This window comes from Octopus bimaculoides, chromosome 2 (genome assembly GCF_046866305.1).
Source record: "Octopus bimaculoides isolate indiv1 chromosome 2, ASM4686630v1, whole genome shotgun sequence".
Classification (NCBI taxonomy): domain Eukaryota; kingdom Metazoa; phylum Mollusca; class Cephalopoda; order Octopoda; family Octopodidae; genus Octopus; species Octopus bimaculoides.
The window spans coordinates 38,385,237-38,402,277 of NC_142929.1; the positions used below are offsets into that span (position 1 = coordinate 38,385,237).

At 35.1% G+C, this 17,041-nt stretch overlaps 1 protein-coding gene across 3 annotated transcripts in view; it reads left to right on the forward strand.

Annotated features, from left to right (window-relative positions):
- The window catches only part of LOC106873453 (axonemal dynein light chain domain-containing protein 1), a 103,902-nt gene that overhangs the window by 1,343 nt on the left and 85,518 nt on the right, over positions 1–17,041 (forward strand). For 2 of the 3 annotated variants that reach the window (XM_014920813.3, XM_014920812.3), the window contains exons 2-10: positions 2,178–2,274; positions 2,851–2,999; positions 4,745–4,845; positions 5,667–5,772; positions 9,717–9,793; positions 10,627–10,683; positions 12,481–12,589; positions 13,456–13,530; positions 15,253–15,347. In XM_014920813.3, coding sequence (XP_014776299.1) covers positions 2,217–2,274; positions 2,851–2,999; positions 4,745–4,845; positions 5,667–5,772; positions 9,717–9,793; positions 10,627–10,683; positions 12,481–12,589; positions 13,456–13,530; positions 15,253–15,347 — 827 coding nt within the window. In that variant the 5' untranslated portion in view covers positions 2,178–2,216. Of the gene's footprint in view, positions 1–275; positions 401–2,177; positions 2,275–2,850; positions 3,000–4,744; positions 4,846–5,666; positions 5,773–9,716; positions 9,794–10,626; positions 10,684–12,480; positions 12,590–13,455; positions 13,531–15,252; positions 15,348–17,041 lie in introns of those variants that run through there. The other variant, XM_089343602.1, reaches the window with a different exon arrangement.

The window sequence follows — 17,041 nt, forward strand, 5'->3', positions numbered from 1 at the left end:
CTTCGTGTTTTTGCAAGATTGAAAAAAAATTTCGGAAAGCTAACATTTTATAATTCTTCGGGAAGCGACACTGTGATAGTTTCTATATTTAACCGTGCGTGTATATTCCTATTTTTGCTCCTGTTCTCTTCTACTTCTCCACTAGAAACATTTACTTTGGAATTTACTTCTATTGAGAAAAAAAAATCGTGTGCATGTTATTTTTAACGAAAGTTTTCTTATGACGGCTTCTCTTCACTGTCTAGAAATCTACGGATGCACATACGCACATAATAGAGAAAAATGAAACAAATATGGACGACTTGCTCCGAAACACCACCGAGTGGGGAACGCTTCTCAAAAATAACCTGCAGTTGTTTCCTTCAAAATTCCTACATGCTCGAAATGTACATACATCAAGGTATATTTGTAGAAACTTTCACGAAAAAATATTAATTTTCCTGGAAGTTAAGAAGAATTTAAGTGGACTCTGTTGGAATTTCCGAAAATTGTCCCCCACCCCCATTCCAAAACACTTTCACCTGAAAATTTTGTATATTCGGATTCTACATAGTAAATACTATATGCATAGAAAATTTCATTAAAAAATATTCATTTTTCTGAAAGTTATGACCTCCCAAAGTCTGGGGGGTAAAACCCTGTAGTTATGCCATGTGGTCTACTGGGAGTGAAGGGAAAGAGTTGGTTCTGGATTTGCGCAGTTTGCGTTTTCCTTGTGTCCCTGCAATCCTGTTTTGTTCATAGGAGGTGACACCTCAGTTGGTTCAGCTTCACCAGGCAGGGCAGTCTTGTGCTTGTGTTTCCCAGGCGTCGGGGTTAATCTCAAAGCATTTCAGCGAGGCTTTGAGTGTATCCACGAAACACTTTTACTGTCCACTTTGTTTGTACTTGCCCTCTGTCAGTTCACTCTAAAATAGTCTCTTGGGTGTCGTGTGTCAGGCATTGAAATAAGGTGGCCTGCCCACCTGACTTATGCTCTCCTCAGTAGTGTGTAGATGGTTGGTAAATCAGCTTAAGAGAGGACCTCTATGTCTGGGACCTTGTCTTGCCAGGTGATTTTCAATAGCTCTCTCAGGCATGCTTTCATACATACATACATACATGCATGCGTACGTACGTACGTACGTATGTTACAATTCCTATGTAGTAAATAAATGAAAAGAGGGAAATGTTCACCACAAGAAGTTGAAACCTGGAAACAAATTTGCTTTGTTTGGTACCTACCTGTATTTTATGATACTTGATATATACTTGCCACACCTTCAACCTTCTTTTTTTTGTTGGTTGATTGGTGAACATGGTAAAACATTGGGTTTTATGCCATTCAGCATTTTTTTTCGTATTTGTTTTAGTCATTAGACTTCAACCATTCTGGGGCACCCTCTTGAAGAATTTTAGTCAAACCTAATATTTATTTAGAAAAAATCCTGGTACTTATTCTATTAGTTTCTTTTGCTGAACTGCAAAATTTATATGATTAAATGATGCAGACATGGCTGCATGGTAAGAAGCTTGCTTTTTAACCACATGGTTCCAGGTTCGGTTCCACTGCATGCCACCTTGGGTAAGTTCTTTTACTATAGCTTTAGGCTGACCAAAACCTTGTGTGTGGATTTGATAGATGGAAATTGAATGAAGTCTGCCAATATATGTATATATATATATATATAAGTCAGTAAATAGTGGGGTTGTGTTAACCGCACGTGGAGAAATAATAGGAAAATGAAAAAAAGCCAGAATGCTGAACTGGGAGCATAATTTAATAAAGATTTTTTCTAACCGGTTTTCATTGCGATGAAGCAAATTATCAAGAAGAAGGAGAATGAAAATGTTTTTTTACAAAGAAGTACAAAATGAAGAAAATAATATATATATATATATATATATATATATATATATGATGTGTGTCCTTGTGTCTGTGTTTGTCTGCCACCACTGCTTGACTCCTGGTGTTGGTTTGTTTATGTATCCATAACTTAGTGGTTTAGCAAAAGTGACCAACAAAATAAGTACCAGGCTTACAAAAAAAAAGTATTGGGGTTGAGTCCCTCAACTAAAAGTTCTTGAAGGCTGTGCCCGAGCATGGCTGCAGTCTAATGACTGAAACTGATGTAAGTTTAACGATAATAATAAATGCTGTTGTTAATGTATCTAACTATCATTTATTATCTATCTAGATTGTTTATTGGTGCAAATCATTCATTAAACTACCTAAAATGCCTACAGAACCAGAGATCATCAAAGAGAAACCCAGTATAGACAACTCAAGTAAAGGTATATTTCTCTTTTTCTTGACATGCTTTCTATTTTGTGTTGTTTTCTATGCTCCAAAATGTTTGGCTGGGTTTAAAATATTGACATATTTACTTTATAAACTGAATATTTCATTGCATTTAAATCAAGGTTCTTGGAGAATATGCTAAAAAATGAAACTACATTAACAAGAAATGCTTAAAATGGAAGTGACAACAAGTCTTCTTTTACTTGTTTCAGTCAGTGGACAGCAGCCATGCTGGAGCACCACCTTGAAGGGTTTTAGCCAAACAAATTTATCCCAGTGCTTATTTTCTTTAAGTCTGGTACTTACTCTATCAGTTCCTTTGGCCAAACCGTTAAGTTATGGGGACATAAACAAACCAACACCAGTTATTATGTAGTGTTGGGAGACAAACACAAAGACATGGGGACACACACACACACACACACATTTTATATATATAAACTTACTAAGCGATGATATTTCAGCTCTTTTTCACTCAGTTTTGTTTAGCATTTGGATATATATTTTTTTTTACTGTGCTGCAAATATCTTTCTATAAAATAGAATATATGTAATTTTTTTTTCACCAGAAATTCTTCCTGCTCTTGGGACACTGCCTAAAACTGAGAATTATTATCTGCCTCAAGAAATTGTCTTTGCTTTGTCTAAACTAGACCAGTCTCCTCATGAAAGCTCCTCAAAGCCACCGAAAGATGTTCATGCTATTAAAAATTTGACTGTAAGTAGAAAAAAATTGTTGATATTTACTTTTTTTTATATTTGTAAAGAGTTTTCATCTAATCCTTTAACATTCAGATTACTCTGTCAAGTGTAATGCTTATTTATTCACATTGTTTTAAATTAAGCATGCATTATCTTGTACCTTCAAGATTTTGATAATTTGATTGTTTATTTTTAGATTGACATTGTAGGGTAGATGTGAGAGGCCATACCTGTTCAATTTGAGCATAAAATAGGTAGGACTTTTGAGCCTTATATGGCTGGTTTAAATGCTAAAGGGTTAAGATTAGTCAAATAGCCCTCTAATCAAACAGACCTATAACATCAATTGCAATGACATTTCTCTTCCTGTATCCAGTTTACTATAATTTATTTAAAGAATGGTTAGAGTTCATTATTAGTAGACTTGATGTATTAGAAGCTTGCCTTCTTTTCTATTTTCTTATGCACAAAACTGTTGGTTTATTTCACATTTCTTGAAGGAATTGGAATAAATGGTTTTTTTTTTTTTGAAAGCATTAATTTCTATGACACTGAGGTGACACAAGTACGGAAGCTTTGATTTTTTGGTTTAATTTTCCAGTTATATGAAAAATGCCATTGGGAATGAAAGTGGATGAAAGGTTTCTTTTTTGGTATCTTGATTCAGATACACACATTTCAAACAGAAGTATGGTTACAATATTCCTTTTAAATTCCTGTTTGGCTAGATCAATAAATTATGATCAATGAAATAAATACTATGCTCTTCTCAATGTTCCCAAGTGAGTAATATAACTCAGTTTTGGAGTCATTGGTTTAGATTGTTTGATTGTGTCTAATTAGGATTCTGCTTACCAACATCACATCCTTACTTCTATTGATAAAAATTCTATTAATAAAAATTCTTGATAATTTTTTCTATTAATCTTGTAATAGGAGAATATTTTGTTTAGTTGAAAGGTGGATGAGAGTCAGTGTGAAGTTCTAAATACAAAATATCTATTATTGTTAACAAACCGATGTGTTGTCATTGCAACAAATGACAGAACAAGATATTTACACCAAGTGAAACAGTTCATGTAAGATGTATGTCAGTAATGATAGTAGCTGTCATTGAGTGAACTGAAGTCACCACTTTCTAGTGTTGAAGTTGAGTGGTGTAAATTCCAGCAGCCATTGATCTTGGCTGTGTTATGACTACTAACTAGTTAATAGATAAACTATCTATAAATAGCTGATGGTCCCTCAAAGAAAAAGTACCATGGACAAAATTCTTAAAGACAAACCCATACATTGTTTAATGTAATTACCCATGCATGGAAGATGAATGTTCAATGGTGATGATGATGAAGAATCTAATGAGTTAAATTTGTGTACATTGTACTGCACTTACTAATAGAGACTTGAAATGGTTAATTGCTTGTTGACATCATCAATCCTTGATAGAATCCTGTTTGTGTCATTTAGTCGTTTTCACATCTGAATACAGTGATTCAGATTTAGTTCCTAGGCAGTCGGTCGGTGTTTGAATTCTCCTTTCCAAAAGTGTTTCAAACAGCTTCTATCTACTCACATTTACTAAGAACATGAATCAATCCTTGGCTATTGAAAATGACATTTACTCAAGTGGAACAGAACCAAACCCTTGTGGATGGTTGTGAAGCAATCTTCTTAACCATTTGGCCATATTACACTTGTACAATATTTATACAATCATCATAATTAAAATGCCATTGATATGCAATTTTTATGTATTTGAAGGGTTCTACAAGAAAACGACCTGATAATGTATGGCATTATAAAAGAAGAGAAAAGTTCAAACATCTCACTGACAACACTGTGTGCATCTGTGGCTCTGGAAAGTGAGTACCATGAAATTATTATCACATGTCATTATAATGTCAGCAGAAGTGGTGTTGCTGTTTAGTTTCTTCTCTTTTATTTTCTAAGTCCAGATTCCATCAGGACTAAATTCTGTCATTTCTCCTTCATAGTTTGATAAAATAACTATCAGTCAGTAAAACATTTTGACTGCATCTGCAATTTGTACACACAAATGTAGAATATTAGCGACCTTCAACCTCTCTCTGTCTTAGTCTACTCTCTCTCTCTCTCTCTCTCTCTCTCTCTCTCTCTCTCTGTCTTAGTCTACTCCTTTGTCTGTCTGTCTGTCAGTCTAACTGTCTGTCTGTATGTCTGTCTGTCTCTCTCACTGTCTGTCTCTGTCTGTCTGTCTGTCTGTCTGTCTGTCTCTCTCTCTCTCTCTCTCTCTCTCTCTCTCTCTCTGGCCTTGTGCTATAACAAGGAATTATTATCATTATTACTAGTTTGCTAAGAAAGTGGGCTTGATGTTAATGTTGCTTGAGAGCACTGTGTTAGTAGGTGTGATAAGATGCATGAGTAAAGTGAGAAACAGTTCACTAGAGAATTTGACAGCAACAGGGATTTCATCTAAAATTTCAGTTTTTAAATATGTTGGAGTTTTTATGAGGACTTTGAGAGGAGTAGAACCAATATCATGTAAAAGTGGTAAAATGTCAAATAGGTTTAAACAAAAAAAAAAAAAAAAAGAAAACGAAAAATCACAAATGAAAGCTGCCTGATAATAATTTTATAATTTACTGGAAAATGTCCTTAAAATATAAAAAAGTCTAAATTTCTTGTATTTGTTTCCTTAATTTAGGGACATCTCATTTCTATACGATGCCTTACCTCCAGATAAATCAGAAATATATTTTAGAGACCTGGAAAATAAGATGGCTCAGAAAAAAACTGATGATAAACTTCAAGTATGTATTTTAATTATCCTTTTTTATGTATTTTTAACCCTTTAGCATTCAGATTTCTTTGTCAAGTTTATTGCCTATTTATTCACATTGTTTTGAATTAATCCAGTATTATCTTGTAGCTTCAAGATTTGAATGATGTGTTTGTATATTTTTAGAATGACATTGTAGGGTAGGTGTGAGAAGCTGGATCTGGTCAGTTTTAGCATAAAACACATAGACTATTTAGGCTGGTTATGGTCAGTTTAAATACTAAAGGGTTAAATTATCTTTTACTTGTTTAACTTATTGGACTGTGACCATGCTGGGGCACTGCCTTGAATATTGAGAATCATATACACATATATATATTATTGACCTTTGCTTGTTCACTGGTAGATTGTGGTTTAGCATGGTGGTGATGACTCCTTCAAAGTGCTGGGTATTAAAACACCTGAAAGTGATAAACAGGTGAGACAACTCACCCCAAATCCCATTTGAGAACAATGGACATCAACGTTTCACCATTTTTTGCTTATCAACATTACGTACTTGAACTGACTTTTGAAAAAAATTTGTTTATCTAAATAAGGCTTGAGGCTACTGTAGCATAAGAGACTACAAGGAATGTAAAGAAGGGGGCCTATAAATTCAGAAAAAATATCAATTGCTAGGAAGCTTAAAAGGAATGAACATCATAGGCCAGAGGAAAACAAGATGATGGTAGTGAGTTTCAGAGAGTAGCAGTTTGCGAAAAATACTTAGTAGAATAAAAGGACTTATGGACTAACAAAAAGCCCAACAAAGAATCAATGCACCTGGTAAAAGAAGTGGGTAACATGTTTAAAGTTCTTGACAGAGGGTCCTACATCAGAAGGCTCCTCAGAGCAATGACCCTGGAAATATCCAGACTTATAGAAAAAGTACAACAAAGATATGATGGGGAAAAAATTTCCTCAAGAAGATCAGGTGAACATGTATGTGAAAATCGCTTTCATGTTGAAGCCAGGTGAATTTTACTCAAGAGGAATTAAAAAGCTAGTTTTGCCTCAAACCCTCTGCTATTCTTTCTTAAGTAAAACACAAACCTATGTAACTCCCTCATTGCAAGTACTTTTACATTGATGGAAAAACAGAAAATTTAAATCTCCTCAAAGATGTAATGATTGCACTTGATCTAACATTATTTTCACTGATTCATATATACACCACTATATTGCACTTGTTCTAATATTGTTTACACTACTTGTACATTAATGAAACGTGTTGTATGTTGGTGGATTCCATCAATAAAATCACGTAAGTCATGAAACAACAGTTAAAATGTATCTATAACCAGACATTTTAATTAGTCAGTTTACTTCTTCAAACTCAATCAAGGTCTTCACTCACAAGTATATATCATTTGGTAGCATTTTCTGTGCTTTCATTAACTTGTTGCTATTATGCAAAAGTATCTAAGTCCAAAACGTTGCTTTTCCAGAAAACGAAAAAATAGTTCCACCATTCCATTCCTTTTACATTAGCAACAGTTTCAGCTTAACAATAATACTTTGTTGGGAGCATAAATTGTAACTCCATGCATGAATGATATTTTCAGTCAAAAATATTTTTGCCAAACTGTAGTATGTGGGGCTTACTACACTTTTGAAAAATGCTAAACCGTTGTACTACACTTTGACAATTTTCATCTGAAGCAGCTGGAGATACGATAGTTGGACCTTAAGAATCGGCTATTGCAGGCAAAATTAAATATTGAGAAAAAAAAAAAAAAAAAAAAAAAAAACCGCATTTGGCCAAATTTGGACATACGACAGCTTAACATAATAGCAACGAACTTTTTGGGTACCTACACAGTCACATGTAGCTATAGACACTCTCTCGACCTTCCTACCAGCAGAACATTTGGGATGTGACAGTTGGAGGAATGGGGGATGCAGCAGTACTTGTCTCGAACTCTTTCTCATAAGTGAATGAGAGCAACGTAAAATGAAGTATGAACTGTATTTTCGAAAGAATTAAAGTAAATTAAAAGTTGCTTCCCTTGCTTAAGTAAGAGTTGCTTACCTTGCAATATTACTCGCTTTCAGCTTTTACTGCCGTTTGAGACGTCTATTTAATAAATTGATTCCGATTCTATGAAAAATTGAAATATTTGCCAAAAATGAAAATAATTAAATATACAGATAGGCACAGGCGTGGCTGTGTAGCAAGAAGCAAGGCGACGAGCTGGCAGAAACGTTAGCACGCCGGGCAAAATGCTTAGCGGTATTTCGTCTGTCTTTACGTTCTGAGTTCAAATTCCGCCGAGGTTGACTTCGCCTTTCATCCTTTCGGTGTCGATAAATTAAGTACCAGTTACGCACTGGGGTCGATGTAATCGACTTAATACCTTTGTCTGTCCTTGTTTGTCCCCTCTATGTTTAGCCCCTTGTGGGCGATAAAGAAATAAGAAGCTTGCTTCCCAACCACATGGTTCCGGGTTCAGTACCACTGCTTGCACATTTGGCAAGTGTTTTCTACTATAGTCTTTGGCTGACCAAAGCCTTGTGAGTAGATGAGGTGGACGGAAACTGAAAGAAGCCCGTCGTATATATATATATATATATATATATATATATATATATATATATATATATATGTATACTACACTCTCTGAGTGGTTGGCGTTAGGAAGGGCATCCAGCTGTAGAAACTCTGCCAAATTAGATTGGAGCCTGGTGTTGCCATCCGGTTTCACCAGTCCTCAATCAAATCGTCCAACCCATGCTAGCATGGAAAGTGGACGTTAAACGATGATGATGATGATGATGATGTATATATATATATATATATATATATATTTGTGTATGTGTTTGTGTCTATGTTTGTCCCCCCATCACCGCTCGACAACCTGTGTTGGTGTGTTTACGTCCCTGCAACTTAGTGGTTCAGTCAAAGAAACTGAAGAATAAGTACTAGGCTTAAAATTGATAAGTCCTGGGGTCGAATTGTTTGACTAAAATCCTTCAAGGCGCTGCTCCAGCATGTCCACTGTCAAATGACAGAAACTAGTAAAAGAATTAAAGAATAAATTAACTAAAATGATCATGATTTCACTCATCCATGTTCTCACCCTCCTTTCTTTTCCAACTGGGGTATCCATTGTATCTATTCCACTGGAAGATTGCTATCTCTGTCCCTCTAATCTCACATCAACTGGCATGAAGCCATCCTCCTCAGTACTATTCTGCCCCTCCCAGTTGAGGGATTTTTGCCTTGCAAATTACTTGATGACCCTGTCAGTGATGGTGCTATGTAAAAAGCATTGGTGTCGGTGCTACATAAAAAGCACTGCTAATGGTGCCATGTAAAAATCACCCAGTCCCCTCTGTAAAGTGGTTGACGTCAGGAAGGGCATCCAGCTGTAAGAAGTATGCCAAAACAGACAGTGGAGCTTGATGCAGTCCCATAGCCTGTAAATTGTCCTGCTAAATCGTCCAACCCATGCCGGCATGGAAGATGGACGTTAAATGATGGTGAATGATGAAACGAAATTAGAAAAAGAGTAATCAAATTGAGGTTTATATTTCTATGTGTGTATTCCTTTAACAATAAGTTTAAACATGGCTTTATTGAGGTTGGCTCCAGCTACTACTAGGAAGTCAGAGATGTTTGCAAATCTTCCCATTTAGAGTTAGTTGCTTAAAAGCTACACACTAGCCTAAAAACCGCACAATAGGACAGCTTTTAAGCTAGTGCATACATACATACAAAAATATCCTGTTGTTGATGTTGAAATTCCAATAAGGCAGCCTTGGATCTTTCTTTATTTGCTAGAAATCTTGAAATAAAACTGAACAATGTCATACATACATACATATATGTTTGTATGTATATGTCTGTATATGAACATGTGTGTGTGAGTTTTCACCAGTATGTTTTAATATGATGAGATAATTAATGTGATTTTAAAAAATTAATTGCAGTTGCCTTTTGAATTGTGTCCTGACGAATATTACTTTGTGAGTAAAAAAGGAGTGAAATCTTTGAAAATTCAAGATGAGTAAGAAATTTACCCAATTTTGATGTTTTCTAAATACCTAAGTTGATTCACTTACTTCATAAGACCCATCACATCATCTGTACCAAAATAAGTATGTTATTTTAAAATCTGAAGAAAAAAACTTAAAAATATGTGTGTGTACACTTAGCCTTCATTCACAAGTAGGTATGACTTTCACTAATTGCCTTTTGGCATCTATGTAGTTGTGAGTAGACATAGATACTTTCTTGGCTCTCCTGCTCTGGATCCAACAGATCATCAAAGCTCTGACTGATGAAAGGAGAGCTGACTGCACCAGCAGTGATCTTGTACTCATTTTCAGCTGGCTGAAGGGAATAATATGAAAGGATACACTTGGTGTCCAGGAATCAAGCCCACGATCTTATGATCATAATCCCCAAACTCTAACTATTAGGCTACAAAAAACCCAGCTTGATCTATGAATAAATATTAGAAATAATTTCTGTCATTTTACTAAACTCCTCTAAGTTACTGAATATTTTGAAAATTAACTGGAAGTCATAAATAATCTGTTCTTGCTACAAATATGTATTGCTCCTGAGCACTGAATACAATAAGCTCATTATTATTTTTATGAACATTAGCTGTGCCCACATAGCTCAGTTGGTAGAATATCAGACTTTTTAAAGATTGTTTCTAAGAAGTAATCTAAGGGTCATGGGTTTGAGTCTCTTGTGGGCAACAGCAGTTTAAGGAGAAAGAATCATTTTTATGAACATGACAAGGAGTCATATAATTTTGAAGTTATTTCATGTAAAGTCTTTTGGAACAGAACATAATGAAGAATGATATTCTGTTTATATTTTAAATAGAACTTACAAAACACTGACTGAAGACCACACAAAGCATCTCACACAGTTTCCATCTCTGTAAGTATACCATTTCATCCAATTTATTATCATTTCATTCATCCAAATATGAAAAAATATTAATCTTCCACCTGCCATATAGCAAGTATCTAACAAAATGATGTTATTTGCATTAGAAGCCATTTCATACTTTGTTTATGTTGCTGGTGCATAGCTTCTGTTTCAAGTATTGAAATATCTGCAGTCATAACAGACCAGGCAACATAACGTTTTGTATTATTTTTTTTTCAACATTTCTCTGTAAAAACATAAAAGGTGGGAATTGATCACCCTATCAATTTTTTCTGAATATGATAGTTTCTTGTGAGCTTAGATTCTAATTTCAATTATCCTTTCACACATCTTATACAGCAAACATTTCTGAGAAAAGCATGGACGTCTCTTCTTCAAAAATGTGAATTCCTATGCTTATGTTACAAATGCATTAACTCATAGCTGTTCCACTAATTTAACCCTCTAGCATTCAAATAACTCTGTCAAATGTAATGCTTATTTATTCACATTGTTTTGAATTAATCATGCATTATTTCATGCCTTTGAGATTTTGATGATGTGATCATTTATTTTTAGAATGACATTGTAGGGTAGGTGTTCAAACTAGCCAAATCTGGCTGGCTCGAACAAAAAACAGGTATGGACATAAAATGGACTTAATGTGGCTGTTTTGAATGCTAAATGATTAAGTGTCTTTATCAGGGACATAATACAGAACCTATGGCAAGGCACAAATTACTGGAATGCCTGGAGTTTTATATATTCTTGAAGAGACATAATGTTTCAAATTTATGTTACCAAAATGTAAAATGAAATAAAATAAAATATTGATTTCAAGTTTTGGCACAAGGCAAGCGATTTCAGGGATGGGAGCTAAGTTGATTATATCGACTCAAGTGTTCAATTGGTTCTTACCTTATTGACTCCAAAAGGATGAAAGGCAAAGTTAACCTTGGCAGAATTTCAACTCAGAATGTGAAGATGGACAAAATGCCCAGCATGCTAACAATTCTGCCAGCTCACTGCCTGAAAATAAAATAAAATATTAAAATTATAAACAGATATTTTTGATACTTTTAGTAAGAGTAAAGGGATTGCATATGGTCTTCCTAAGCCCTCTAAGATTGGTGATGAATGTAGCTGATTTTCAGTTTTAACAGCTGTATGTCAATATCTGTTGGAATATTGAGGGCAAAAAGGAAATTCCAGTGGGATGACACTCTGGTAAAAAAGGATTGGGTATCAGGGTTTATGTGGGGACTATAGATAGGAGACAATGGACAGGAGAGTTATTGTAGACTTAGGTGGATATGGTTTGCAGCTAACTAACTCAGGGAAGCAGAGGCTGGCGTAATAGTTGTAGAAAGAGCAGAGTGAGGAGACAGCATGCCTGTGGATTAGAGTTTGGAGTGTGTTGATGAGTGAGTCATTGACTGGATTGATTTTTTTTTTTGATGTGGTTTAGGATGTGATAGAGATTCAATATGGCCTTCACTTAAGCTTTGTATTGAGTTAATGGTTGCTTGGGGCTGAAGTATTTTCTGGCTCTGAAGAGGAAGTTTAGTTTTTGAAGTGCAGTTTTTGATATGTTACATATGTAAGATTACCAGGAAATTATCCATGACTGTAAAACACTTGAGAGGGTGAGTTAAATGATCGATTGATATGTGAAGTGATTGTGCCTAAATGCCGTTGAAAGAGACAAAAATATCATAAACAGCTTAAGACATTCACAAATATATTATCTTTTCTGTGAACTAGAATATGCTGAAGCTATTGGTATTTGTAATTATTTCATTGTAGAAAGCCTAACAGCCGTTTTGAGGTGATAAAGCTGAGAAATGCTATGCATAATATGCTAAATAAAGCTGGAATGAATGAAGATTCCAAGAGTGAAGATGGTCTTACACAGGTAAAAAAATCACTAATGAAAATTCTGATGCAATGATCAACTACATGATAGCTCTACTCCTCTTCAGAATTGGTGAATCCTTCTATCACATGGACCACTGATGTGTACAGATGAAAGTTCAAGCTCTCCTTCTCTAATTAAATCTTCAATAAATTTTTTCATTTTATCTAGTTTCAGCTCATGAGCTGTGGCCATGCTGGGGCAAATAATATAAATCATTAACTAATAATATTATTAAATTTTAACTCACTTGAGGTATCAACCACCATGATGCTCAAAAATTGATGGAAGAAATATCCAAAGAACTTCATTTGATAAAAAGTAAGATTTAAGTGCATGTGGTACAAACAAGAAGTATTTTAATAGGAAGGTCTCTCTAAAAATGAGGCTGAACTTTGTTTCTTGCATGCGAGAGTGCTTAGTTCCTGTTTTCTGTCCCAAACAATAACACTTTTTGAAATGCAGTTATGTGCAGTTCAGGTCTGGGCAAGAAGTAATTAGAGTCATTAGTTGCTGACAACACAATCTAAATGGCTGTTAGTCTTATTCATGATACAACCAGGATTTTTCTTGTTTAATTTTATTTTTAATATACAATGACATACGAGTGAATGCATAAGTGATTATGTTGTAAGAAGAACAAATACTGAAAGAATGGTGACAATTGGTGGTATTAAATGTGGTTAAACTACAAACATGTAAAACATACATTGGAATGAAAATAGTCGAATCTTTATTCACTGAGTAAAGACTAAAGATGTATGATAGAGATAATCTGAGAGAGGTGATTGATCAATACAATGTATATAATTCTAGTGCAGAATAACCATTTTAAATTGATTGTATGATATTTTGTTTTCTTCTAGATGCACAATCTTCTGGAGCTGGTGAGGAAAGAGCAAGACATCTACAATGTTGTATTCCATGAAATAATCCGCCAGGTTGACATTTTCTCATTCCTATATAAAGTCATTTTATATTATACATCATTTACTGTGTATGTGTATGTGTGCATATTCTTGTCTTTGGTGAAGATTTTACAAATGATATCAAGAAGGTAAGACCATGGGCTTACCTTCTTGATATCATTCATAATTTTCATTACTGTTTTGTAAGTTGAGCAACATTTTACACAATTGTAAGCTAGTCTCTTGTCAGAATGGTTGGATTAAGTGAAAACTAACAACTGTTAGTATCTAGAAACTGGAACCATTCTGATTGCTATGCCATTTTGCTGACAACATAGAATACAGCCTCAGATTTGCTCTACAACAAATTCTTGTGGTGGTCTTCATAGCTGAGTAATATACACCATAGTTTAGGAAAATAAGATTACCTGAAGGTTATGAGTTCAGTCTCCACTAAAGGTGGAACTTCAACAACAGCAGGACACCCATGAATCATGACCTTGGTGGATCTGGCTCTCCTAGAATGTCAGGAACTAATGAGCTGAAATACTTGCTTGATGGCAGTCTAAAAATTTCTGCTGCTGTCCACTCACTCCATAGTGACTTTGAATTTACTATTTTTTAAACATATTCTGAAATATTTAATTCTATTCTGTATTTGATATAAAATGAATTATTAATGATTGTCAAACTAGCACCAATATGTAAATTAGTTTGCTTTCTTGTAAGTTAAGTAGCATATTTTACTTAACTAAGCTATATTAATTATATATGCCATTTCTTAAGTATATATGTTTATTTTAATTATCATTATTTTCCTGATAATTAATACATAGAAAGCAATTTACCAGTATCTTTATATGCGAGTGAGTTTAATATTGTCAAAAATATTGCATAGCCTTATTGGATAAGAGCTCTTGGGAGTGATAAAAACTACTGTAAAAACCCATGTAATTTATGCATTTTTTTCGTAAAAATAAAAATAAACTTTAGGGGCGTTAAACTCCTCTGTTACAGTTTGGTGAATTATAATTATGAGAAACCAGAAACTGAACTTTGGCAATTGTGTGTGCACACTAAATTCCTTATTGATCTGCACTCAATGCCAACCTTACTGAACTCATATGTGTAACCATCCATCCATCCATTGACCTTGCACCACCTGTGTTTTGCATCTATGTTTGTCCCCCATCAGCACTTGACACCCAGTGTTGGTGTGTTTACATCCCTGTAACTTAGTGGTCCAGCAAAAGAGACCAATAGAATAAGTACCAGGCTTTACAAAAAATAAGTACTGGGGTTGATTTGTTTGACCAAAATTCTTCAAGTCAGTGCCCCAGCATGGCTATAGTCTAATAACTAAAACAAATACAAGCTAAAAGATCCATCCATCCATCCATCCATCTACCCATACATGCATGCATGCATACATACATACATACATACATACATACATACATACATACATGCATACATGCATAACTAATGAGCTTTTGAACAATTCCATCTAACAAATTCCACTCACAAAGCATTGGTCGACTTGGGGCAAGGGTAGAAAAAACTCATCCAAGGTACCACACTGTGAGATATAGCCATCAACCACATGGTTGTAAAGGAAACTTGTTAAACACACAGCTAAGTCTATGTTTATATAATTTAAAGTAATGGCCGTATTGTTACTGCTATAGACATGCATTTCTAGAATTGAAGGCATGAAAGAGAAAAACAATCCTTTTGATGTGATTAATTTTCTAGGTGAGTGTGGACTGTATTGAACGTGGAGATCTGCTGGCTGAAATACGGCAACGCTACTTGGACCTTCTGAACCGAGTTCCTGAACAGATCAAAAGGTAATGTGAGATCTTATTTGAAATCACTTAAGAAAATAGCAGCTGCATTGTGATCACTGTAGGATAGAAAGAATCTCTTTGTTGAGCCTAGTCTATAACTTTAAGTTCCAAATTATATTGATTTTATTTCACCCAAGGGTAAAAGCAATGTATATTGGATGGTTTGAGTGAGTACACGATCCATTAGTGATTTTGCCAGATTATGTAATCAATACTATATTTATAGTGAGACTACTGCAAGAAAATTTATTGGCTACAAACAAAGTTCTCCTCCTTACACTCTAGATATAGAATACCAATGAAAGAAATTTAATTTCTATATTCAATGACAATATTTATAGCAATAGATAACTGCATTGTTTTCTAGTTATTTGTTATAACCCTAGTGAAATTTCACATGACACTGGCCTGGTTGTGCAGTAAAGAAGTTAGTTTCCCAACTATGTGGATTCTGGTCAGTCCCACTACTGTGTGGTATCTTCGGCAAAGGTATTTTACTATAGCCTCAGACCAATCAAGGCCTTGTGAGTAGTATGATAGATGGAAACTGAAAGAACCAATGTGTGTGTGTGTGTGTGTGTGTGTGTGCGTATCATCAATCATATATCTGCTTTGAGGTAGCACATGTGATGCCCCATATATAAAGGGTCCCCATACGATATCAAGTGGAGGATCTTAGACTGGCTGGGACCCTACATTAACAGAAGCAAACACTGCAAGCTTTGTATCGCTGAGTGAGGAAGGATACTCAAAGACTCCCAGCAACCTGGATCATTGAATACGTGCTAGGAAATTTACAGTCTTGCATCCATTTCAAACACTACCTACTGCAAGCATGGGATTCCCCATTCTCTGATTAGATCCAGAATGGTTCTTACAATCTAAAAGCAGACCAAGGTAAAAATCTCCTGTTCCCCATCTTTGGGCCCACAGGAACTAGTCTAAGTGAGGTAACTGGTCCTCACTGATTCCAGACTATTTATTCATTGGTGACTTACTGACCAAATGACCGTAACAAATTCCTGTCTCTCAGATTTACATCTGTCTTTGGCTTTAGAGTCTGATGTATCCTTTGTGGATACAAATCCATTGGTCACTCTATGACTGGACATAGACTTAACTACTAAAGTATATATAGATATATATATCTTTTATCTTTTACCCTTTACTTGTTTCAGTCATTGGACTGTGGCCATCCTGGGGCACCTCCTTGAAGGATTCCAACAAGGATTTCCAACAAATCGACCCCAGTACTTATATTTTCTATTTAATACCTATTTGATTGGTCCCTTTTGATGAACTGCTAGGTTATGGGGACATAAACAAACCAACATTGATTGTTGAACAGTGTTGGAAGACAAAAACATACAGACACACACATATTCATATATATATATATATATATATATATATATATATATATATATATATCATCATCATCATCATCGTTTAATGTCCACTTTCCATGCTGGCATGGGTTGGATGGCTTGCCTGAAGACTGGCAAGCCAGGAGGCTGAATCAGGTTCCAATCTGTTCTGGCAAGGTTTCTACAGCTGGATGCCCTTCCTAACATCAACCACTCTGAGAGTGTAGCAGGTGCTGTTTACGTGCCACCGGCACAAGTGCCAGTCAGGCAGCACTGGCATCAACCACGCTCAAATCGTACTTTTTACTTGCCACTGGTACTGGTATC